Here is a 26237-nt window from a genome sequence, read left to right on the forward strand (position 1 = left end):
ACGTCTATCTTCAGTAGTTCTGGGAACCAGGGTGAAGCAAAACTTTTTTTGATATGTGAATATCTACAGAGTGTCCCTCCTAATAGCCAGTACTCCAGCAGCAACTGAGCAGCGCTGTTGCATGGTGGTAGCAGTCAACGCGGCCAGGGCGGTGCAGTCGCTATAGGAGTACTGGTTTCTCTTCGTGTTCTGCTGTCGCATTAGATAAATCTGGGAAATGTCTATCGAAGGGGAACGTAAAATCACGCTTTGAAAATCGTTTTGTTCGCAACGTTAAACAAACCGACGCTTTCCGTCAGCACTTGGCGTCACATGAGAGACGTGATGAGCAGTATTTGTTTGGGATGATTCCAGCAACTCACTGCAAAAACAAATTGCAAATAGCTGCTGAAAAACAAGAGGAAATGCACCCGATGACTCTTACGAAACCGGCCGGAGTGGCCGTGCGGTTCTAGGCGATACAGTGTGGAACCGAGCGACCGCTACGGTCGCAGGTTCGAATCCTGCCTCGGGCATGGATGTGTGTGATGTCCTTAGGTTAGTTAGGTTTAATTAGTTCTAAGTTCTAGGCGACTGATGACCTCAGAAGTTAAGTCGCATAGTGCTCAGAGCCATTTGAACCATTTTGAACTCTTACGAATATACAATGTCCAGTCACATTAATGTGACCACCTGTTACAAGTGTCTAAATAACGATGTTTCGCAACGCGAGACGTTCAGGAAGAGAGTCAATGAGGTTGTGGAAGGTATCGATTGGAATGTGGAGCTATGCCGACTCCAGTTCCGTGACTAGCTACACTACGTTTCTCGGCTGAGGATCCACGGTGCGAACAGACCGATCGAGTGGTCCCACAGAGTCTGACTGGAGTAAGGTTTAATGACCAGGGGAGTACGGTAAACTCATCCCGGTGTTCTTCGAACCACACACCCACAATGCGAGTTGTATGACACATTGCATCGTCCTGCTGGTACATGACACTGTATTGGGGTAAAACAAACAGCATGCTGGGGTGGACATGGTCCCGAAGGATAGATGCATACTTGTGTTGATCCGTTCTGCCTTCCAGAATGTCGAGATCAACTAGGGAATGCCTTCTTGCCTGGACCCTTCCGAAGACTGTTGCAGGGTATTTGCTTTCAGATGTTTCACGCCGTACAAGTCCATTGCCATCTGCCTGATGGAGCATAGAAGATGATTCATCTCGAAAGGCCACCTGTCGCCACTCAGTAGACGTACTGGCGTGTAAATTACATCCTCCGTTGCCGACGGACAGGAGTCAGCATTGGTGCAAGAACCAGGCACCTGCTGCGGAGTACAGTCGCAGCAATGTTCACTGAACGGAAGGGGAGGTGACACTGTTGGTTCATCTGGGCGGTCAGTTGTTCAATAGTTCAAAATTGTTAAGGCTTCGTGGCCACTTGTTGACAAATTGCCTATTGGCTTCTGTCTCGGGTTCTTCGGCCGAAATTTATCTAATGATTTTTCTGACGTTTCGCCAGCACGAGTGGCTGGCATTGTCAAAGCTTCACCCTCCATTGCCGGTGGTGAACTGGAGCCGAGCTCGCGGCCGCAGACTATATGTACCTGGCGCGCCAACGTCCGCGGGTTTCTCCGCGGTCATTTCCGGTGCGGTTCTCCTCTTGCTACCTGCGACGGTCGTTCGCTGCAGTACGGGAAGCCAGGATCCGTTTACCTTAAGGCTTTCCTCTTTCTTGTTCAAACTGTTCGCGTGTTTTTGTATTTCTACAGCTTCTCTGAACATGCGCGTGTGATAGTGCTTCTCTACAGCCAGAACTTCCGTATCAGCGAATTTTATTACGTGGTCGGTCTCATTCAGTGCGTGCTCTGCCACTGCCGATTTCTCCACCTGCCCCAACCTGCAATGTCGCTTATTCTCTTTGATCCTGGTGTTAATGGATCGTCCAGTCATTCCGACATAAACTTTTCCGCATGTGCATGGTATACGGTATATTCCCGACATTGCAAGTGGGTCTCTTTTCTCTTTCGCCGATGTAAGACACTCTTTGATCTTCCTTGTCGGTTTGAAAATCGTCTTTACGCCATGTTTGTGCAATATACGGCCGATTCTGTCCGTCACTCTGGGAATGTATGGCAGAAAGGCCGTACCCGACATTTCTTTTTCTGGTTCCTTACTTCGCCGAGTGTTTGGCTCTGTTACACTTCTAATATAATTTGTGGAGTACCCATTGCTCCTCAGGACAGTTTCCAGGTGTTGCATTTCTCGTTTGAGGTGTTGCGGCTCACATATTCGTCCTGTTCTCGTTACGAGCGTACTGATCATGCCTCTTTTCTGGCTCGGGTGGTGGTTTGACAGTTTGTGCAGGTATCGGTCCGTGTGTGTCGGTTTTCGATACACGCTGTGTCCCAGGTTTTCGGCGTCCCTTGTGACCAGCACATCTAGAAATGGCAGTTTCTTGTCCCTTTCTACTTCCATGGTAAATGTTATGTTGGCATGGAGGCTGTTCAAGGGAATTTCGCTATCATCCCGAGAACTATACCTATGGAGGACATCATTGCCAACACAACACCGAAGCAGCCATTCGGACCCTTCCTTGTGAAAGGGCAGAGGAAATACGCACTGAAACAGCCAGGATACTGCGCCGAGCAAAACCACCAGCTTGCAACCTGAAGAAAGAAGAGGTACAAGCCATTAAGAATCTCAACGCCGACAAGAGTATACTGGTACTGCCTGCCGATAAGGGGAACGCGACCGTCGTAATGAAGAGCGAAGATTATGAGCAAAAGATCCGAGACCTATTAGATCCGACGACGTACCGAAAACTAAGCGCAGATCCGACGCAGCGTATCACTCGGAATACGAATCGATTAATCAAGGCGTCTTCTCTGCCGGCGGACATACAGAGAAACCTGCGCAACACAGAAGCCCTACCACCTCGGCTGTATGGATTACCCAAGATCCATAAGAACAACGTTCCACTGAGACCGATCGTTAGCGCTCCTGGCTCACCGACATATAACTGGCAAAACACTTGGCCTCTCTGCTCCAGCCACACGTGGGGAAGACCGACACATACATTAAGGACTCAGGACATTTCATTGAGAAGCCGAAGAAACTGAAACTTGCACCAAACGACATCCTGGTCAGCTTTGATGTTGTTTCGTTATTTACGAAAGTGCCACTCAGTGACACTCTGGAGCACATCGGTTCCATTTTCCCGCAAGACATCAGAAAGCTCTTCCATGCATGTCTCACCACGAGCTATTTCACGTGGAATGGCGATTTCTACGAACAGCTGGAAGGCGTCGCCATGGTTAGTCCTCTCAGTCCAGTGGTGGCCAACTTCTTCATGGAACAATTCGAAGCACAGGCACTGGACTCGGCGACTTGCAAACCTAAGGTGTGGTACAGGTACGTCGATGATACTTTCGTGGTGTGGAGCCATGGTGAAGAACAGCTCGGTGACTTCCTAAGACACTTGAACAGCCTCCATGCCAACATAACATTTACCGTGAAAGTAGAAAAGGACAAGAAACTGCCATTTCTAGATGTGCTGGTCACAAGGGACGCCGAAAACCTGGGACACAGCGTGTATCGAAAACCGACACACACTGACCGATAACTGCACAAACTATCGAACCACCACCGAGGCCAAAAAAAGAGGCATGATTAATACGCTCGTAACGCGAGCAGGACGAATATGTGAGCCGCAACACCTCAAACGAGAAATGCAACACCTGGAAACTGTCCTGAGGAGCAATGGGTACACCAAAAATTATATTAGATGTGTATCAGAGCCAAAGACTCGGCGAAGTAAGGAACCAGAAAAAGAAATGTCGGGTACGGCCTTTCTGCCATACGTTCCCAGAGTGACGGTCATAATCGGCCGTATATTGCACAAACATGGCGTAAAGACGATTTTCAAACCGACAAGGAAGATCAAAGAGTGTCTTACATCGGCGAAGGAGAAAAGAGACCCACTTGCAATGTCGGGAATATACCGTATACCATGCACATGCGGAAAATTTATGTCGGAATGACTGGACGATCCATTAACACCAGGATCAAAGAGAATAAGCGACATTGCAGGTTGGGGCAGGTGGAGAAATCGGCAGTGGCAGAGCACGCACTGAATGAGACCGACCACGTAATAAAATTCGCTGATACGGAAGTTCTGGCTGTAGAGAAGCACTATCACACGCGCATGTTCAGAGAAGCTGTAGAAATACAAAAACACGCGAACAGTTTGAACAAGAAAGAGGAAAGCCTTAAGGTAAACGGATCCTGGCTTCCCGTACTGCAGCGAACGACCGTCGCAGGTAGCAAGAGGAGAACCGCACCCGAAATGACCGCGGAGAAACCCGCGGACGTTGGCGCGCCAGGTACATACAGTCTGCGGCCGCGAGCTCGGCTCCAGTTCACCACCGGCAATGGAGGGTGAAGCTTTGACAATGCCAGCCACTTGTGCTGGCGAAACGTCAGAAAAATCATTAGATGAACGTCACCGAAGAACCCGAGACAGAACCCAATAGGCAGTTTGTTCAATAGTTGCATCCGTTCGCCCATGCAGATCTCCGCAGCCTTCATTCACCCCTGACATCTATGGGCCGTGGTGCACCACAATTGCCCCGGTTTCGGTTTTGAATAGCTCCATGTACAGTATATTTTATCCATGCGGCACGCGAAAAGTTTACAGACTTAGCCATTTCGGGAACGCTTCCACCCTTGGCCCGAAAGCAAGTGATCATGCCGTTTTGGACGTCAGATATATCACCCAGTTTCCGTATTACGACAAAGACTGCAGTGTGTTTCGCGAACCGCCGATGCGGTTTATACGCTACTGGCAATTAAAAATGCTACACCACGAAGATGACGTGCTACAGACGCGAAATTTATCCGACAGGAAGAAGTTGCTGTGATTTGCAATTGATTAGGTTTTCAGAGCATTCACACAAGGTTGGCGCCGGTGGCGACACCTACAACGTGCTGACATGAGGAAAGTTTCCAACCGATTTCTCATACACAAACAGCAGTTGACCGGCGTTGCCCGGTGAAACATTGTTGTGATGCCTCGTGTAAGAAGGAGAAACGCGTACCATCACGTTTCCGACTTTGATAAAGGTCGGATTGTAGCCTATCGCGATTGCGGTTTATCTTATCCCGACATTGCTGCTCGCGTTGGTCGAGACCTAATGACGGTTAGCAGAACATGGAATCGGTGGGTTCAGGAGGGTAATAGGGAACGCCGTGCTGGATCCCAACGGCCTCGTATCACTAGCAGTCGAGATGACAGACATCTTATCGGCATGGCTGTAACGGATCGTGCAGCCACGTCTCGATCCCTGAGTCAACAGATGGGGACGTTTGCAAGACAACAACCATCTGCACGAACAGTTCGACGACGTTTGCAGCAGCATGGACTATCAGCTCGGAGACCATAGCTCCGGTTACTCTTGACGCTGCATCACAGACAGGAGCGCCTGCGATGGTGTATTCAACGACGAACCTGGGTGCACAAATGGCAAAATGTCATTTTTTCGGATGAACCCAGCTTCTTTTTACAGCATCATGATGGTCCCATCCGTGTTTGGCGACATCGCGGTGAACGCACATTGGAAGCGTGTATTCGTCATCGCCATACTGGCGTATCACCCGACGTGATGGTATGGGGTGCGATTGGTTACACGTCTCGGTCACCTCTTGTTCGCATTGACGGCACTTTGAACAGTGGACGTTACATTTCAGATGTGTTACGACCCGTGGCTCTACCCTTCACTCGATCCCTACGAAACCCTACATTTCAACAGGATAGTGCACGAACTCGTGTTTTAGGTCCTGTACGGGCCTTTCTGGATACAGAAAATGTTCGACTGTTGCCCTGGCCAGCACATTCTCCAGATCTCTCACCAATTGAAAACGTTTGGTCAATGGCGGCCGAGCAACTGGCTCGTCACAATACGCCAGTCACTACTCTTCATGAACTGTGGCTCAAATGGCTCTGAGCACTATGGGACTCAACATCTTAGGTCATAAGTCCCCTAGAACCTAGAACTACTCAAACCTAACCAACCTAAGGACATCACACACACCCATGCCCGAGGCAGGACTCGAACCTGCGGCCGTAGCAGTCCCGCGGTTCCGGACTGCAGCGCCAACACCGCTAGACCACCGCGGCCGGCCATGAACTGTGGCATCCTGTTGAAGCTGCATGGGCAGCTGTACCTGTACACGCCATCCAAGCTCTGTTTGACTCATTGCCCAGGCGTATCAAGGCCGTTATTACGGCCAGAGATGGTTGTTCTGGCTACTGATTTCTCAGGATCTATGCACCCAAATTGTGTGCAAATGTAATCTGATGTTAGTTCTAGTATAATATATTTGTCGTATGAATACCCGTTTATCGTCTGCATTTCTTCTTGGTGTAGCAATTTTAATGACCAGTAGTGTATGCCCTTCACTGCTAGTGCTGCCACCTGCTGTCAGTGCACGTTGACGTCGAACGTAGGCGGTGGTCACATTAATGTGACTGGAACTTGTTGGTGCACATAAAATGCTTAACTTCTTGAAGAGGTTCCTACAATTTTGTGTAATCTATATTTTTTTTCTAAGTGGTGATTTTCCCCAGTGGGCGGACAAGCTACGTTTTTGACCTGCAGAGAACATATGTATTGAAATGTGTCCTTGCGAATTACATTTATACAGAGGTGACAAAAGTCGTGGGTCAGCGATATGAACATGTACAGATGGCGGTAGTATCGTACACACAAGGTATAAAAGGACAGTACACCCGCGCATCTGTCATTTGTACTCAGGTGATTTATGTGAAAAGTTTTCCTATGTGATTGTGGCCGCACAAAAGGAATTAACAGGCTCTGACTGCGGAATTGTAGTTGGAGCTAGACGCATGGGACATTTCAGTGAGGGAATCGCTGGGGAATTAAATATTCCAAGAACCACAGAGTCAAGAGTGTGCCGAGAATACCAGATTTCTGGCATTACCTCTCAGCACGGACAACACAGTGGCCAAATCGATGGCATTCACTACGACCGAGAGCAGCGGCCTTTGCGTAGGGTTGCCAGTGCTAACAGACAAGCAACACTGCGTGAAATAGCTGCATAAATCAATGTGGGAGATACGACGAACGTATCTGTTAGAACACTGCGGTAAAATTAGACGTTAATGGACTGTGGCAGCAGTAGACCAACGCGAGTGCCTTTGCTAACAGCACGACATCGTCTGTAGCCCCTCTCCTGGGCTCGTGACCATATCGGTAGGACCTTAGACGACCGGAAAACCGTGGCCTGCTTAGATGAGTCCCGATATCAGTTGGTAAGAGTTGATGGTAGGGTTAGAGCGTGGATCAGTTCCCACGAAGTCACAGACCCAAGTTAACACTGCGCTGTGCAGGCTGATGGTGGCTCCATGATGTCGGACTATGTTTACGTGGAATGGATGGGTCCTCTCGTCCAAGTGAACCTATCACTGACAGGAAATGGTTATGTTCAGCCGCTTTGATACCATTTCCAGCCTTTCAAGGACTTCATGTTCCCAAACAACTATGAAATTTTTATGGATGACACTGAACCATGTCAACAGATCGCAGTTGTTCGCGATTGGTCTGAAGGATATTATGTACAATTCGAGTGAATGATCTGGCCACGCAGAGCGTCTGACATGAATCCCAAAATGGTTCAAATGGCTCTAACCACTATGGGACTTAACGGCTGAGGTCACCAGTCCCCTAGACTTAGAACTACTTAAACTACTTAAACCTAACTAACCTAAGAACATCACACACATCCATGCCCCTGGCAGGATTCGAACCTGCGATCGTAGCAGCAGCGCGGTTCCAGACTGAAGCACCTAGAATTGCTCGACATGAATCCCATCAAACATTTATGGAACATAATCGAGAGGTCAGTTCGTGCAGAAAATCCTGCACGTGCAACACTTCCGCAGTTATGGACAGATGTAGAAGCAGAATGGCTCAATATTTCTACAAGGGACTTTCAGTGATTTGTTAAGTCCATGCCATGTCGTGCTGCTGCACTTCGCCAGGCAAGAGGAGGTCTGACAAGGTATTGGGAGGTGTTCCACGAGTTTTGTCACTTCAGTATACAGGGTCAGTTTCGAAGAGGACGTACCTGGTTGTGGGGCAGATACAGGTGCGTCAGCTGCGGCAGGACGTGTCCGGCCAGGAAGTCCGGGCCCAGCTGCGGCAGCTGCAGGCCGCGCACCTCGACGCCGCTGGTGGCCGTGGTCAGGTTGGTCCAGTCCGGCGCGACGCCGTCGCAGTGCACAGTGACGTCACCTTCTCGAGCCGCCAGACCCTGGCACGCCGCCTCTGCCCGCCACCCGCAAGCCACCACCAGCAGGGACCAGGCCGCCAGGCGCACACCCTGCAACACGTGACTGTTGCAGCTGACTGCAGTGGAAGTCAAGGCTCAACTAGCCTTCATGATGCAAGAAATTTGTTTTGGATTGACATCAGAATTTCAGCGGGTCGACATTTGTCTCTTGTACTCGTTATGTTTTATCAGTCTCGTCAATACAGTACACCTGCTACAACCGATTTCATCCAGCACTTTGTGATTCACGTGAAAATTTCTAATGTACATATTGCAGTTATTATTAATTCATTTGACCCCTTAAAGAGCAGCCACAATCACTAGTTAGCTTTAGTTTTCCTGTTTCATCTTCCCAAATCATTTTGTTCTACACTCCTGGAAATGGAAAAAAGAACACATTGACACCGGTGTGTCAGACCCACCATACTTGCTCCGGACACTGCGAGAGGGCTGTACAAGCAATGATCACACGCACGGCACAGCGGACACACCAGGAACCGCGGTGTTGGCCGTCGAATGGCGCTAGCTGCGCAGCATTTGTGCACCGCCGCCGTCAGTGTCAGCCAGTTTGCCGTGGCATACGGAGCTCCATCGCAGTCTTTAACACTGGTAGCATGCCGCGACAGCGTGGACGTGAACCGTATGTGCAGTTGACGGACTTTGAGCGAGGGCGTATAGTGGGCATGCGGGAGGCCGGGTGGACGTACCGCCGAATTGCTCAACACGTGGGGCGTGAGGTCTCCACAGTACATCGATGTTGTCGCCAGTGGTCGGCGGAAGGTGCACGTGCCCGTCGACCAGGGACCGGACCGCAGCGACGCACGGATGCACGCCAAGACCGTAGGATCCTACGCAGTGCCGTAGGGGACCGCACCGCCATTTCCCAGCAAATTAGGGACACTGTTGCTCCTGGGGTATCGGCGAGGACCATTTGCAACCGTCTCCATGAAGCTGGGCTACGGTCCCGCACACCGTTAGGCCGTCTTCCGCTCACGCCCCAACATCGTGCAGCCCGCCTCCAGTGGTGTCGCGACAGGCGTGAATGGAGGGACGAATGGAGACGTGTCGTCTTCAGCGATGAGAGTCGCTTCTGCCTTGGTGCCAGTGATGGTCGTATGCGTGTTTGGCGCCGTGCAGGTGAGCGCCACAATCAGGACTGCATACGACCGAGGCACACAGGGCCAACACCCGGCATCATGGTGTGGGGAGCGATCTCCTACACTGGCCGTACACCACTGGTGATCGTCGAGGGGACACTGAATAGTGCACGGTACATCCAAACCGTCATCGAACCCATCGTTCTACCATTCCTAGACCGGCAAGGGAACTTGCTGTTCCAACAGGACAATGCACGTCCGCATGTATCCCGTGCCACCCAACGTGCTCTAGAAGGTGTAAGTCAATTACCCTGGCCAGCAAGATCTCCGGATCTGTCCCCCATTGAGCATGTTTGGGACTGGATGAAGCGTCGTCTCATGCGGTCTGCACGTCCAGCACGAACGCTGGTCCAACTGAGGCGCCAGGTGGAAATGGCATGGCAAGCCGTTCCACAGGACTACATCCAGCATCTCTACGATCGTCTCCATGGGAGAATAGCAGCCTGCATTGCTGCGAAAGGTGGATATACACTGTACTAGTGCCGACATTGTGCATGCTCTGTTGCCTGTGTCTATGTGCCTGTGGTTCTGTCAGTGTGATCATGTGATGTATCTGACCCCAGGAATGTGTCAATAAAGTTTCCCCTTCCTGGGACAATGAATTCACGGTGCTCTTATTTCAATTTCCAGGAGTGTATTTTACTTATACTCATTTGCCTGCAAATGCGGCAACGCTTCGCAATTGATAAATATGTATGGGAATTATGCGTGGGGAAGTCAAAAAGTGATGGGAATTTTGACAAAAGGAGTATTTATTCTAATGATAGAAACCTGAAACATATATTTTCTACGTAATCTCCGTGCACTTCAACGCAATTTGTCCCAACTTTTACAAAATTTTTGATTCCGTTGGAAAAAATGTTTGGTTGCACTTATAACAAAATTTGCATCGCATCAATGACTTCTGCATCAGCTGCGAATCTTCTTCCCCTGAGCGCTTCCTTCAATGGTTCAAACATTTGGAAAAAGCAAGGGTTGGACTGTGTGGTGGTTGTGTCAGCATTTTGAATCCCAACTCCTTTATTGCTTCGGCCGCACATTTGGTAAAATATGGCCCAGCGTTATCTTGCTGCAAGATGACACCCTTTCGCAATTTTCCGCGACATTTGGGTTTGACTACAGGTTTCAGTTTAGTTCGCAACTCATCACAATAGTTCTTACTGTTCACAGTTCCGCCCCTTGAGGTGAAATGAACGGCTACCACACATTATATGTCACAAAATAGTGTTAGCATAATCTTACCAGCTGATAGCTAACGTCTAAATTTCTTAACTTCTGGTGATGACGGGTGTTTCCAAACCATGCTCGCAGCCTTACTTTCCAGTTCGTGATGACGCAGCTACGTTTCGTCTACAGCAACGATTTGCTGTAAAAATCCATCTCCCTCGCGATGATAAGGAGTAACTGTTTACGAGAGACCTCTACCCTCTGCGTATTATGGTGCGGTAACAATTCTTTCCGTACCCACTTTGCACATACTTTTCAAAAATTTAGCCTGTCGTGTAGGGCGGAATACGCTGAACCATGGCTGATATGTAAAGCATTGGCGATTTCGTCCACTGTAATTCGTCTGTTTTCCATCATCATACCTCAACCACTTCTAAATTGTCCTCAGTTGTTGACATCGATGGCCTGCCCGATCTCTCCTCGTACCATAGAGAAGTTCTTCCTGGTTTGAAGCTCTCTATCCATTGAAACTTTGAAACTTCTCTATCCATTCATAGCTTTTGCATCGTGGTAAACAGCTGTCACCACATTGCGCTTGCATTCGACTAATAATTTCCGCAGGTTTAACACCTTCCGCAAAAAAAAGTGAATCATTGCCCTCATTTCCTCCTTGGTGTAGGTAGACAATGGAGTTGTCAGTTTCACGGTCTACTGCGGGGATAAGAGTGACACGTTGTATAGAATTGTTGCAGACGACAATACTTCAGCCCTGGATACTAACTGTGTTACGAAGCACTATGGAGAGCAATTTCAACACTCCCTTTACTTTTTGACTTCCCCTCATATGTACCTTCTGACCTCCTCCTTTCTCTCTCTCCCTCTCTGTCCATCTCCTTCTCCCCCACTCTTTACCCATCTCCTTGTGTTCCCACCCGCTTTTTGACCTCCACCTCCCCTCTCTCACCGTAGATTTCAGTCGCCCCCTAGATTTCACGATGTCCTCCACAGCCCTTCTCTGTCCATCTTCTCCTTCCCCTTCTCCCCTCTTCCCCTCCCCCTCTTTGACCATCTCCTCTTGGCCCCCTCCTTTTGACCTTCAGCCTTGTTTATTGTTACTGCAAACGGATCCTCGATTAGGAAATGGAATCACTTATAATGAATGGGTAAAGCTGTTGAGATCATTAATATAAGGGTGTGATTTACAACTCCACAACAGGCCACAGCAGTTCACCCACACCACCGCCGCCCCCCACTGGACCAAAAACTCAGGGTTATTTTGCGGTTCGGCCCCTAGTGGACCCCCCCCCCCCAAGGAAAGTCTCATACCAGACGAGTGTAGCCCCTAGTATTTGCGTGGTAGAGTAATTACGGTGCATGTGTACATGGAGACAGTGGCTGTGCGGCAATCACACCGACATAGTGTAACTGAGGGAATATTTAGTGTGAAGGGGCAAAAGGCTGATGCAAAATATGGATCACTGTGAACGAAGCTCAGCAACTACAAAGGGATTGGGGGCTCATAGCGGGGTAAAAAACCATGGGTCAACCTAATACAGTCAATACGAAGGCAGATGATGGTAGATCCTCGCCAGGAGAGGCAGGGGGAAGAATGCCTAATGGTGGGAGACTCCTCTATAGCACTGGTTTATTAGACAGGAGGGTAGTGTCCGAAGAGTCAGCCCACAACTGAGCATAGAGGGATTTTACGTAAAGTCGTAAATCCACCCCCAGAGGGGTCATGGAGAACAGGGGTAGGTGGTGCCCCCCCCTCCCAGCCTGATGATCAGCAAGTTCATTACCCTGGACACCTATGTGGACAGGAACATAAAGGAAATCAACCAAACAAGCAGCGTCACCAAGATCAGTGAGAAGGTTGTGGATGGCAGAGAGCGAGGGATGGCAGGAATAACACTAAGCGATAGTCTGAAGGCAACTCATTGAGTCCATACATAATAAACTTGGGTGAGGGAATACTGTTTAATAAAGCAGAGGGACTGATAGATGGCCATCAGTTCAGCAGTAAGCATCCCACATGTGGCAGGCAAGAGATGGTGTTCCACCAATAGAAGATGTGAAGATATATCCAACATTGGCGGATATAGAGCCATCAGTGTAAAAAAATAATGGCACTCTGAAACTCTTGTAAGAGCGTTTGCAACAAAAAACGGAACACTGTTGGAGCAATGGAGAGTTTCGGGCCCCAGAAGAGATCCATCTGTGGTCGAGGAACTAACCTGGGAGTGGGGGGGGGGGGGTAGGCGGGAGAGAACGTGGGGAAAAGGACAAGGAGGGGAGATGGAACTCACAGCAGAGAGAAGCGAGACGGAATTCAGCTGGTAAATCCACCCAAGGGCAGACAGCAGCTGGGCGATGGACCAAAGCCGCAAAAAGAATAGAACAGGAAGAGTGAGCAGGGGAAGAGCAGATAGTGGTGGCATAGGAAATCAGAAGCTGGGACTGCCGAATAGAAAGGAAAGGGATCCCAGTGTCAGCCAAGACTATCGACAGAGCTAGTGCAAACGGCACAAGTGGCTAATGAATATTGTGATGATGAACTGGGTCCAAAAGGAGCTGTGTGGAAGGGGCAGCTTATCCATAAACTTGACAACCATAGTCTAGATGGGACAGAACTAACACCTGATAAAGATGGAGAAGTGTCGAACTATCCATGCCCCAAGGGGTGTGGGTAAGGAAGCAAAGATCATTGAGTTTATGTAAACAGCTAACCTTTAGATGATGGATATGGGGCAACCAAGTATGTTGTCAAAAAGAGGACACAAGAAACGGAACGCCGCGCGGGATTAGCTGAGCGGTCTAGGGCGCTGCAGACTGTGCGGCTGATCCTGGCGGAGGTTCGAGTACTCCCTCAGGAATGGGTGTTTGTTTGTCCTTAGGATAATTTAGGTTAAGTATTGTGTAAGCTTAGGGACTGATGACCTTAGCAGTTAAGTCCCATAAGATTTCACAAACATTTGAACATTTGAACAAGAAACGGAGCTGGGGGATCACAGTCAGGTGCTGGGCATCAAGGTAGAGCTCCCAATCTGGATGGACGGCAGTAAAGCGACAGAAATTCACCATCTCGACTTAAAGGGGAAAAAATCGAAAGTGTCGATGTTGAAGCACGGATGGCAACTTGGAGCTGTCACTCCACAGAGGCCACCGAGTGGGAGTTAGTCCAGATATGGAAATCATCCATATACAGAACACGAGTGACCAATCAATAGTCTGGTAGAGATCACAAGGCCATTAACCATTAATAGTGATCAGAAAGGACACTTAATACAGAGGCCTGTGGAACACCATTCTCCTGGGTCCCTGGAGAGCTGAGAACAGTACCAACCCGCATTCTTAATGACTGTGGGACATGAACTGGGCCAGAAGAAGCTCCCATTCAGTACAAGGTTCATTGAAGGATTCCACCTGACAATGGGTAAAACGTGAGTGGGAAGCTTCAGTCCGCTGATTCCAGAGGAGGAAGGCAGCTGGATAGGAGGCTGACGCTGTTGCTGTCGCAAAATGGGTCGTGTGGTGTTACATGAGAACTGATCGATCTGTACAAAGGGCACTTGGAAGGGCAAGGCCCTAAATGGTAGACTGCCACTGACTATCTTGAAGGATGTGGAGTGTAGCCCTCACCCATGATGAAGGCACATAAGTACCTAGAGAGCAGACAAAGCATTCCCAAAATACCCATTTGTTCCATCTGATTAAGTAATGGGCTTTGGCGTGGAAACATTTACAGGTAATAAGACCGATGGAGGATGTGCCAATTCAGATGTTGCAAGGTGTGACGACTATCTCGGATAGCAGTGGCAATAGTCTTGCTCCAACATGGAACTGACCAATGATGACTGGGGCCTGTCATGCATGGAGTGGCAATGCTGGCAGTGTGGATTATCTTACTGACAGATCATGGACAACTTTATGAATACAACCTGAGAAAGAAGGTGAAAACACATCCTGGGAGATATAAAGAGGCCAATAAGCATGATGGAAAGCCTAGTGGGGAAACCTGATAAGCCGGAGGTGGGAAGGGAACGAGAGAATCAACAGGAAGCGATCATTATCAGAGTCATCATGTGGCGGCCAGTTTAAGGAAAGAAGAAGGGGAGGATAAGAGAGCGAAAGTTCAATGGCAGAGAAAGTGCCATCATTAAGAAGAAATTGGTCAATTAGGAACCCCCAAATAGATGAAGAAGCACTGCCCCATAAAGAGTGATGGCCATTAAAATCCTAAAGGAGGAGGAAGGGAGGAAGGTAGTTAGGGCAACAGATATAGGTGGCCTGTCAGGAGGGAGATAGAGATTGCGCACAGTGATGGCAGAGACCAAGTGGAGCCAAACGGCAACCACTTCCAATGTGGTACAAAGATCAATGTCCTAGCAATACCCATACAGATCAACATGCAGACACGACTGGAAGCCCTCAAAGGTCTGACCTGGTTCCGACAGAAAGCACAGAACCCATGAAGAGTCGATGAGTGAGCATCAGTAAAATGAGATCCCTGGACGGATGACTCAAGTTGCTGAGTAAAAGACAATAAGGGATGGGAGGTGACAGAAATATCCAATATAGTTCCATTTAATAATCACAGAGTGGGTATCCAACTAAGAAGCAAATCAATCACACTGCTGGGTCACCACCTGTCACTAAAGATGACGAGGTGACTTCCATAAATAAGATGTCAGACTCAGCTTGTTAGGGGGGTATATGGCACCTCCAGAGGCACTGGCGAGGTCTTCTTCTTCTCTTTCATAGGTTGAGGAGGGCAGAGCACAGAGGAAGAGCAGGCTTCTGCAAGATATGAAACTGAAAGAGAGTGGGGACCTTGTGGCATACAGCCTGTGTGCCCAGTGAGTTGTGGTAGCAGGCCTCCAGCCTGAGAGACGCCAGGGGAGGGGATGGCGTCTCAGAAGAGACTGTGGTAAGGAGGAGGGAGGAGGGGGAAAGAAATAACAGAGGCAAAAGTAGAAGTCATCGACACAGCGTGGAATTTGTCACATTTTTGACGAGCCTCAGTGTAAGATGGACCACCCAGGGGCATATACTCTTGTATCTTCTTCTCTTTCTTGTAAGCTGGGCAATCTGGTGAGTGTGGAAAGTGACGGCTGTAGCAATTTACACACAAAGGTGGCAGAACACGATGACTCCACACGTGGTGTAGGTGTCACAGTCACCATATGGAGGGTCCACTGTACATAAGGAAAATATGTGCCAGAAACACAAGCACTGGAAGTACCTCATTCGTGGTAGGACGTATGGCTTCAGGTCGCACCGATAACACATGACCTTGACCTTCTCTGGGAGGAGGGTATCTCCCTCGAAAGCCAGAGTAAAGACAGCAATATTGGTGCGGCTGTCCTTACGACCCTTCTATACGCATTGGACGAAATGAACGTCCCGTCGTTCCAGATTAGCCCGGAGTTCCTCATCAGTTTCGAGGATGAGATCCCAACGAAAAATGAGTCCCTGGACCATTTTCAGAGGTTGGTGAGATGTAACAGACACTGGGACGTCGCCAAGACGGTGACGGACACGGAGAGCTGCAGACTGGGCGGCACAAGAAGCTTTATCAACAGGGAACTCGATCACATTTTACTGAGATTGCACTTCGTCATACTTGTATTCGATATTTTCCACAAAAAATGGCTTTATGGTTGTGAATGTGTCTTCGTCTGTCATAGTGCAGACTAGATAGTGGGGAAAGTGTTTCACTCCTTGCTGGCGAGCCTGCCCCTCCTCCCAGGGTATGGCCAGGGTAGGGAAGGTCACAGGGTTGTATGAAGCAGCATCCAATGATCTGATACCATTCAAAGATACAGCCATAGAGAATGGCCAGATTTTTGGATCTTAATGCGCTTCATGTGCAAAGCATCTGCCATGATGCCACCCACTGCGATCAGGAGCTCTTGCCATGGGCGCCACCTAGCCACAGCAAGAGCCGTCTGTCATGTGGCCATTTATAGGAGTTCCGATGCTCCAGAATGACAAGTAACAGACAGCTCCCAGGCACGTATGGGAAGGCAACAGCTCAAGTATCAGAAGTGTAATCCCTGTGTTGTAAGGGGCTCAGCCAGATGGGTACATAACAGCTCCACCACACAAACTGGCTACAGATGGTGGTGACCTAGCAGGGCAGAGTTGAACTACAGCAAGGAAGGAAAAGTGGAAGGAAGGGAGGGGAGGAATCCACGCCGTAGACACAGAGGGTGGGGGGGGGGGAGTTCTTCCCCAACTGGCTCACACTACAGACAGAAAATTTAGAAGTGGAGGTCAAACCACAATGAGTGACCAAAAACGACAAGAAGGATGAAAGAAAAAAGGATAGGGAAATAAAACCACAAGGAATACAGGAAATGATTTAGACAGCCAGGTCGACATTAGTAAGTATACCGAGAGAGGGGGAGGAGGGGGCAGTGAGGAAGGAGCAAGGATGAGAAAGGAGGGGCACGGCGAATGAAATGGAGCTCGGGCAGGAAGAATGGGCTGCAATAGCTTGGGGCCCTGTGGGCCCCCTAGCGGACTCATTCATCTTGTCTACTCTGTCGATATATTGCTGTTGTGACCTGTGATTACTCCCTGGGTGAGCATGCTGATTTCTGGAGTCACAGTAAATGTGGACTTATTGTTGACCACGGCTCATTCTCCTTTCTTGATGGTTTTCAATGCCTTTTTGAATACAGTATGTCTAGATACATTTTTGGGTCTACTGTCAGGCTGACAAGTTACTTTGGAATTGTACTCGAATAGTAGTCCTGTATTGTCCTGACGAGTAGCACACACTCGTAGTGTTCGAGAACATGTTGGCTGTAGTTGACAACATGCTACCCTGTGCAAGCTCGTTAACCCCTGTTCTGAACTGTCAGCATCCATATCGTGGGTAGCCTTGAAGGCTAAAACCCTGTCACAGTGCCACAATATAGACTGCAACGTACTAATTGGCAGCTGAATTACTAGCGTGCGTAGTATAGCTATGGTAACAATAACTGTCCGGTTCCGTACTGGATACATAGAAGATGGTAGAAGAGTAACACTGGGCAGTAAGCGTTCTGTGCTGCCATTGGCTGACGTTATGAGGTCAATAAGGAACAGCGTCCCCCTCAGGAGCAGTATTATAACATCTAGACTGCGCATTTACACAATTTATTTCTACTCGTAGTATGTTTTAGTTTCTACTGAAATGAGTAGTTGTAAATTTCTATTCTGTTGTTGCTAGAACGTTAGAGCTCCATACTGTAACTTGTCCAGATTTAAACAGACAAAGTTGATTAAAAAAAGAAAACACATGAAATTTTCAGCATTTACAGCGTCTTTTCTACAACATTTCAATAGCGAGATCTTTTGCAGACTTTAATCGCCAGGGAAAGCATGAAGTACTACATCAGTCCCATTATTCTAGCGATTGTGAGAATTACAGCCAACAACAACACAATTTGGCATTGCTTGTCCACACTGAAAACACTTTCACTTGCAGTTCATCTGCTACCGGTACACAAAAGTGACTAAACGAAACGAGAACACTCACGAAATCATACAGCCTCTAACATACACAGCATAAGCGTGAAGTGTTCCTCTGACGTCATGCGCACAGTGGCAGAAACGCATATGCTTCTGCGGCCGCCTGAACACATCCCAGCGCTCCCCGTTAATGTCTTGTTTTGGTTCAGTTCGTCCTGTAGAATCGTAGGTCTTGTTACTTTTCGGAGCTGCAGACTCTGTTGCGTAAAATAAACACAACAGAGAAACAAGTGACACATCGGACACGAATCACAATTGAATTACTAACCACAACGGATGTCCACAATATAATTTGGTAACTGATACCCGAGGTAGCAGAGTGATGACAATGGTAAAAAGAACGGAAGGCGAAACCAAATCCATTTCCTGACTGATGATTGGTGGGGTAGCCGTCCTGTAAACAATTAGCTGTCAGTCATTTTGTCATTCTGATTTCGGTATAGAGTCAATCAGGAGTGAACCCTGAGGAACAGAATTTGGTATAATGCACATGCCCACTACGCCACTAGGTGTGTTGCTAAGAAAAACTGTGCGTCAATAGGGTGAACAGGTTGCGGGCCCGTTTGAGAAACTTCGTAGCCCGGCGCGCAAAGCGTCCTATTTCCGACAGATGGGTGATAAGAGAAACGAGCCGCAGTGAAAGTTGCGCAACGTTCGTGACTCAAGGGGCGGCGAGAAGTGCCGAGGAACGGGCACGGAACAAAGCAACGCTCACGTGATGTCCGCCGGCGGGTATCAGCGCCTGCCCCAACGATCTCGCAGCGCAGAGGTCATCTGCATTGCAAGCGAGCCTTGGCGCAAACTTAACAGCGACTACAAATGAGGCTAGTTCATCAAGGCGCGAGGGATTCGCAGGCAATCCGTCTATAGTGCCGCTCTGTGCGGTTTCCCACACTGCTTCTCGTGGCTGACGAAGGCGAATTACTTGCTTCCGTTTCAGCAAAGCATTTATGTGGTGAAAACTGATATTAACGTCCTTCGTATAATAGATTCGAAATACTGAGGCAAGTGTTAGCGAGAGAACAGTAGATAAATACTCGACTCACATGTATGCGATGCTCACTCTGACAGCTGTTTTACGAGGGTTTCCCAAAAGTAATGCACCACATTTTCCTTCTCCGACAATTCTCTATTGAACATAATGCGAATCACAAACACAAAAAAATAGTGTTTGATACACACCCTATTTTTCCACGTAATATCCATCCAGTTCTATGGCCTTCTCCAGCGCGAAACAAGGGCGTGTATGCCCTGTCCTGGTGGCGGAGCCAGTGCTTCACTGTATAAATGCCGCGCTGGATTAGCCGAGCGGTCTTAGGCGCTGCAATCATGGACTGTGCGGCTGGTCCCGGCGGAGGTTCGAGTGCTCCCTCGGGCATGGGTGTGTGTGTTTGTCCTTAGGATAATTTATGTTAAGTAGTGTGTAAGCTTAGGGACTGATGACCACAGCAGTTAAGTCCCATAAGATTTCACACACGTATGAACATCACTGCGTGAATCACCTCTTCATCATCCTCAAAATGTCTTCCACGAATGGCTTCCTTTAATGGCCCAAACAAGTGGAAGCTAGCTGCATAGTGACAGGTATGACAGCTGTGGATGGTCCTTCTGACCGCTGCAAATCGTGGAGCGCCGCCGAACCGTCTTCTGATAACCTCACCCTCCGTGCCCAGTGAGTAACTGTGCTTCCGGCGACAGCAGACGCTCCATAGATTTTGCACAAGCGTTTGTGAATATTCCCATAGTTTCTTTCTCTGCAGCGAGAGATTCAATGCTTGTAACGTACTTCACCTACAGACGCCATTTTGAGACCTGCAGCAACGCTATCTGTCGGAAGAGACGGAAACTTGGCGCGCTCACTCAGGAGACTTCAAATAAACCACGCGTAATGTTTCGCATTCGTAGTATTGTTTTCGACTGAGGAAAAAAAAAGTGGTGCTTTACTTTCTGGGCAGCCCTCGTAGATGCAACAAGTAGTTAATGTAATTTTTGCTTCCCAAAACCCAATGACCGATTACTGGAATCCACTTAGCGGGTTAGTGCAAGAAGGACTCCGACCTGAAGAGCTGAAACACGTAATTTATCGTCTTAATATGGTTTCACTGCCATTGATTAGTTTCTTTCTCTGTACCGAGAGAATGTTACTATTTAATTATGTCATTTCTCAACAGGTAAGTACACATGCTGTAATCTACAGCAATGAAAAACGCGTTTATATTTACAATATTTACTGGCTAGCAAATGTTAACAAAACTTAAGTCACCAGACGTTTATAGCCGGTAAAATTAATGTCATCGGGAAAGTAATCGAAACAGCACAGCCAGCCGAAGTGGCCGTGCGGTTAAAGGCGATGCAGTCTGGAACCGCAAGACCGCTACGGTCGCAGGTTCGAATCCTGCCTCGGGCATGGATGTTTGTGATGTCCTTAGGTTAGTTAGGTTTAACTAGTTCTAAGTTCTAGGGGACTAATGACCTCAGCAGTTGAGTCCCATAGTGCTCAGAGCCATTTGAACCATTTTTGAAACAGCACAATTGATGCTTGAAGTTACAGAAGTTTAGCGTCTATCAGATGACACAATCAGTGACACGTGACAATAACGCGAGAAAGCTCAAAATCTTCCACACATCATAGATCATGGTATCACAGATTCCAGAGGAAATGTTGCCGGAAGTCGAGCAATGCTGGCACAGGTCAAATAACGTACGGGAATGCAGCCGAGTGACGTCATCGACAACCGTCGAGATTTCGACAGGAGATTACCCTGTCATTTTCAAGCCACAACTGCAGCAAGAAAACGCTGTACTAAGAAAACTGAAATCTCAGTTTGCAGAACAATTCAAGATAACACACATAAACACTGTAAACACTAGCGCCACCACACTATCCGAAGATGATCGACGCCAGAAGTTATCGATAGTGAAAATTACTGAACAACTCGTGAGGTAGCATTAACTCTGTCCCTCCATTTTTGATGAAGGAGAGAGAGCAGGATTCCTAGCAAAATCTAAGCAGTAAGGTTACTTGATAATTTAATTTCAACTGCTTGCTTTACAAAACCCCACGAACGTCAACTGCTCAGTTGATGTTCGTGGAGCCATATCACCTGCTCCGTTCACAACCACTGCCTGCCATCATGGTATTAAGGGTCTGAAGACGTCCACATTCTAACCGAAACAGTTAACCGCTGTAAATAAATATTTTATTTTTTAATCCAAAAAAATAGCCGATAAGCTCTTCTGTTGTAAACGTGTGTGACGTTTATGCTCAGTACCTAGGTCCCCAACGTCTTGATATCCTGACAAATATACGAAACGGCGCAGCTGCAAGGAATACGATAGACACCCACCTTTCGCAAACCAAGATCATTCCTAACGGAACCTAAAAGGACCCTAATCTTAGATGAAGGTCGTAAAACACAGTTCACATTATATTTTCGCAAAATACGACCAGTCTTATAGGAAATGCTCCCCGTGTAAGGCAGGAAGGCCGCAATCCTCACTGTAAGCTCGGTATTAACTTCAGCCACCCGGTGCACAGTTGGTCGATAGTGCAAAATGGAGGTTTTCACTTAAATTCAGCCCGAAGTCCTACTGTCTGTCTTGACAAAAAACAGAGGGACACAGTTAACGCTATCTAACTCGGCCGGCCGGAGTGGCCGTGCGGTTCTAGGCGCTGCAGTCTGGAACCGCGAGACCGCTACGGTCGCAGATTCGAATCCTGCCTCGGGCATGGATATGTGTGATGTCCTTAAGTTAGTTAGGTTTAACTAGTTCTAAGTTCTAGGGGACTAATAACCTCAGAAGTTGAGTCCCATAGTGCTCAGAGCCATTCGAACCATTTATCTAACTTGTTTCTCAGTAATTTCCGCTATCTATAACTTCTGGTTTTGGTAATCTTTCGTTGGTGTGGTGGCGCTAGTGTTTAGTTTTTGTGTGTGTTAGCTTTGCGGAATTGCTCTGCAAAGCTAGGTTTTAAATTTCCTTGCCAGAACTTTCCTGCTGCACTTTTGCCTTGAAAATGACGTTGCTGTCACCAGTCGAAATATCGGCCATTATTTGACGATGTCACCCGGCTGCATTCCCTTAAGTTATTTGAACATTGTGAACGCCGGGAGAAACTCAGGTATCACAGTGCTGACAAAGGTTTGCGGCAGTACGATGGTTAAGGCGACAACTCGCGTAAAGGGGGGAATCCGGGTTCGAGCCCCGGTCCGGCACAGTTTTTCATTTTCGTCATTGTATTATACAGCTGATGTTTGCCCCAATAAATATTACTGCGGGTTATGATATCATGATTTTTTGTAGGGATCTCACACTTGTCGATTATCATCTCTGGCCGGATATTCGCGTGCTCTTGTCCGCTGCTCGTGGTCTCGCGGTAGCGTTCTCGCTTCCCCAGCATGGGGTCCCGGGTTCGATTCCCAGAGGGGTCAGGGATTTTCCCTGCCTCGAGATGACTGGGTGTTGTTGTGTCGTCTTCCTCATCATCATTCATCCCAATTACGGTCGGAGGAAGGCAATGGCAAACCACTTCCACTAGGACCCTGCCTAGTACGGCGGTGCGGGGTCTCTCGCATCGTTCCCTTACGCTCTGTTATAGAGTATGGGACTTCATCATCATCTTGTCGAGAGTGTCTATGGAAACTATTTGAAGGACGGCGAAACCGCGAGTGGGTGACAAGACTAGGACGTTCATGCCTCATCATCCCAGTTCATCAAATTTGCCAGTTCTAGACCACACTGACGTGGATCATTGTGATTAATGAGTTTAAACTTTCTTCATCCAACTACGAATTCATTATGAACGGGGAGAGTCAGTAATGTGAAAATGATCCTTCTTAAAACGATTTCTTGTCGTTCCCTGTCCTGTGTCAATATCCCCATGGGGGCCAAATGTTTATGGCTGCCTCTGCTTCTGTCACCCCTCTATTGATATCTAACAGAAGAATATGTTGGAAATGTTCCGATTTGTCGACTTAGCACTCCACTTTCTAGCGTCCACAGCTCCACTCACTATCTCTAAATGACAACATGTAAACTCAAATAGTAACTGTGAATTACAAGTAAAAAACGACAATCGATAAATAAGCCCATAGCAGTCGGAGTACCAACATGCAAAACAAAAACGTTACGAACTTATGCACCAGACTAATGTTTGCGTCAATCTACGTACAGTGCAGGAATGAAACAAACTCACTAGTCAGCTAACCACAAATGTGGATTATCAGAATGTATTTAATACGAGAGAGGAATACAAGACCAAATTAGATATCAAGTTCACAAAATTATAGGACAGAAATTATACAGCTGTAAAGAAAAGAGACAATATTTGAAAAAAAGTACTATGGTAAAGAGAGAAAGGTGTTGCACAAACGAAGAAAGCAAAACCTAGTAAACCCCTACATGATAATTATTATGTTATCCTTCATTCAGTGATCAGTTTGATTTTTCACGTTTATTCACAATCACAAGCACCAGGATACCATCACCAACGCATGATCTTTGTGTAAACGACCCCGTCGAAGTAATAATCGGTGGAGGAATACCCTAGCTTGAAGTAAAGATAAATAAAAGAATTTTTCACAACATACAAGAATCTACGTACAGTTACATAAAGCGAAAGAAAATCAGACAAAAAACGTGAAGTTGTCGTAGCTGCTAAACAAATGCAGTAAGCCAGGAGCAGGCTTTACTGACACGTAAAGGAGGCACTGGAGGAAGCATTACAAACGAAGCATGCAACAGGTTGCAAACTGAGCTTACAAGTTATCTATATCGTAGTTACTGTTTCCTGATATCGTAGCAAGGAGTGCAACCTTGTCACTTGTTTTAGTGCTTGTTATATCTAGTAGATCTTTTGATATCGATGTTACAGGTATTCTCGCTCATTTTTGTGACATAACTGGTTGCAGTTCAAGGCCACTGTAGCAAACAACGAATGAAGAGAAATAAATACAGTTGTCAGTTACATTTTACTTTTGTTTTACGTAGCTTCCTAACAGTGGTTTAAAATCCATTTGTCTCATCTTCAGACGCAATCGCATATTTGGTGGAGCGCATCCAATTCATTTTCGTGGAACACAGTGGTTCGTATTGATATCTAACGTTCGTATATCTTCGCCATCGATAGAGAATGACATATCGATGGCACCGACTGTGGACACGGTTGGTTTAGCGAATCTGATGCACCATATGATCACCAGGCATGCAAATCGGCTGTGTGAGGAACTAAAAAATGACCATATAACAAGAGGAAGTCAGTTCTCTTTGGATAGTCGCCTCAAGCACACCAACACGTGCTACCCTACGCCAGCGTCTTCTCGCCTCCAGTACCGCTCCAATACGCTGGACTCCACCAAATCCGTCTCCTCGTCATCCGTCCAGGCGACACGTTTCCTCTGATCCACGGACCAATCTTCTCGATGATCCCGTGATCACTGCGTTCGTAACTGACAATGTCGTTGGGTAAACACAAGTACACGTTCGGGATCGTCTGCTGTGGAACACATGATTAGTTTAGTACTTGTTCCAGAGATCATGAATACGACACTTCGTAATGATGTGGAACGTGTCAGGTTAATAAAAGGTGTCTATACAAGATATTACATTACACAAAATATTACATGACACTTAATATTTTTAATTTTTTTGTGGAGGTTGGGGAAACTACCCAATTACTATAACCAAAAATTCATCTAATATGTAGAAGGAGTTTCCATAAGAAATTCTTTTAATTTCCTTTTAAATGCTATATGCCTAACTGTCAGACTTTTTATGGTATTAGGTAAGTGACCAAAGACTTTTGTGGCAGCATAATTTACCCCCTTCTGAGCCAAAGTTACACTACTGGCCATTAAAATTGCTACTCCACTATGATGACGTGCTACAGACGCGAAATTTAACCGACAGGAAGAGGATGCTGTGATATGCAAATTGTTAGCTTATAAGAGCATTCACAGAAGGTTGGCGCCGGTGGCGTCACTTACAACGTACTGACATGAGGAAAGTTTCCAATCCATTTCTCATACACAAGCAGCAGTTGACCGGCGTTGTCTGGTGAAACGTTGTTGTGATGCCTCGTGTATGGAGGAGAAATGCGTACCATCACGTCTCCGACTTTGATAAAGGTCAGATTGTAGCGTATCGCGATTGCGGTTTATCGTATCGCGACATTCGTGCTCGCGTTGGTCGAGATTCAGTGGCTGTTAGCAGAATATGGAATAAATGGGTTCAGGAGGGTAATACGGAACGCCTTGCTGCATCCCAACGGCCTCGTATCACTAGCAGTCGAGATGACAGGCATCTTATCTGCATAGCTATAACGGATCGCGCAGCCACGTCTCGATCCCTGAGTCAACAGATGGGGACGTTTGCAAGACAACAACCATCTGCACGAACAGTTCGACGACGTTTGCAGCAGCATGGACTACCAGCTCGGAGACCATGGCTGTGGTTACCGTTGACGTTGCATCACAGACAGGAGCGCCTGCGATGGTGTACTCGACGACGAACCTGGGTGCACGAATGGCAAAACGTCATTTTTTCGGATGAATCCAGGTTCTGTTTACAGCATCACGATGGTCGCATCCGTGTTTGGTGACATCGCGGTGAACGCACATTGGAAGCGTGTATTTGCCATCGCCATACCGGCGTATCACCCGGCGTGATGGTATTGGGTGCCATTGCTTACACATCTGGGTCACCTCTTGCTCGCATTGACGGCACTTTCAACGGTGGACGTTACATTTTAGATGTGTTACGACCCGTGGCTCTACCCTTCTTTCGATCCCTGCGAAACCCTACATTTCAGCAGGATAATGCACGACTGCATGTCGCAGGTCCTGTACGGGCCTTTCTGGATACAAAAAATGTTCGACTGCTGCCCTGGCCAGCACATTCTCCAGACCTCTCACCCTTTGAAAACGTCTGGTCAATGGTGGTCGAGCAACTGGCTCGTCGCAATACGCCAGTCACTACTCTTGATGAACTGTGGTATCGCGTTGAAGCTGTATGTGCAGCTGTACCTGTAGACACCATCCAAGCTCTGTCTGACTCAATGCCC

General features: G+C 47.6%; 1 protein-coding gene across 1 annotated transcript in view; it reads right to left on the minus strand.

Moving 5' to 3' along the window:
• Positions 1-26237, minus strand: part of LOC124795147 (chondroadherin-like protein) — an 83837-nt gene that overhangs the window by 47248 nt on the left and 10352 nt on the right. Inside the window, exon 2 of the mRNA XM_047259027.1 lies at positions 8127-8381. Coding sequence (XP_047114983.1) covers positions 8127-8381 — 255 coding nt within the window. The remainder of the gene's footprint in view (positions 1-8126; positions 8382-26237) is intronic.

This window comes from Schistocerca piceifrons, chromosome 4, assembly GCF_021461385.2.
Source record: "Schistocerca piceifrons isolate TAMUIC-IGC-003096 chromosome 4, iqSchPice1.1, whole genome shotgun sequence".
Classification (NCBI taxonomy): Eukaryota; Metazoa; Arthropoda; class Insecta; order Orthoptera; family Acrididae; genus Schistocerca; species Schistocerca piceifrons.